General features: G+C 46.9%; 1 protein-coding gene across 1 annotated transcript in view; it reads left to right on the forward strand.

Annotated features, from left to right (window-relative positions):
- Positions 1-669, forward strand: part of LOC119590688 (xanthine dehydrogenase/oxidase-like) — a 27,694-nt gene that overhangs the window by 23,916 nt on the left and 3,109 nt on the right. The window contains exons 23-24 of the mRNA XM_037939375.1: positions 14-141; positions 346-463. Of these exons, the coding sequence (XP_037795303.1) occupies positions 14-141; positions 346-463 (246 nt within the window). The remainder of the gene's footprint in view (positions 1-13; positions 142-345; positions 464-669) is intronic.

A 669-nucleotide genomic window follows, 5' to 3' on the forward strand; every position in this document is an offset into this window, starting at 1 on the left:
CTTATGCACTCAGAACGCATGCAATACCATAATGAATCGCCTGGAGCCTTACATATCCAAGAACCCGAAAGCAGGTTGGGATAAATGGGTGAAGGCAGCCTACCTCGGCCGCGTCTCTCTCTCAGCCACAGGTTTTCACAAGTAGGTCGAAAATGACTTCGTAGCCATGTGTATTTCCACTATGAAAATATCTTCGTAATTATGTGTATTTCCACAACGAAAATGTCTTCGTAATCACGTTTCTTTCCTCTACGAAATGTAAACCAACCTGTCATGGAGGATGCATATATAATTATGCAATACCAATGTCCTATTATTTATCTATTCATTCTCGTGTAATTGCAGAACCTCCGGTGTTACCGGGTTTGACTTTGAAATGCAGAAAGGAATACCTTTTACCTACTTCACTTACGGTGCTGCTGTGACGGAGGTTGAAGTGGACTGCCTAACGGGAGACCACTCGGTGAGAGAGAGGGAGAGAAGGTAGAAAGGGAGAGGAAGAAGGAGAGGAGGAGGGAGAGAAGGAGGGAGAGAGGGAAAGGGAGAAGGGAGAGAAGGTAGAAAGGGAGAGGAAGAAGGAGAGGAGGAGGGAGAGAAGGAGGGAGAAAGGGAAAGGAGAAGGGAGGAGAGGGAGAAGAGGAGAGAGAAGGAAGGGAGGGAAAGGGAGAG

Source organism: Penaeus monodon, chromosome 27, assembly GCF_015228065.2.
Source record: "Penaeus monodon isolate SGIC_2016 chromosome 27, NSTDA_Pmon_1, whole genome shotgun sequence".
Lineage (NCBI taxonomy): Eukaryota > Metazoa > Arthropoda > Malacostraca > Decapoda > Penaeidae > Penaeus > Penaeus monodon.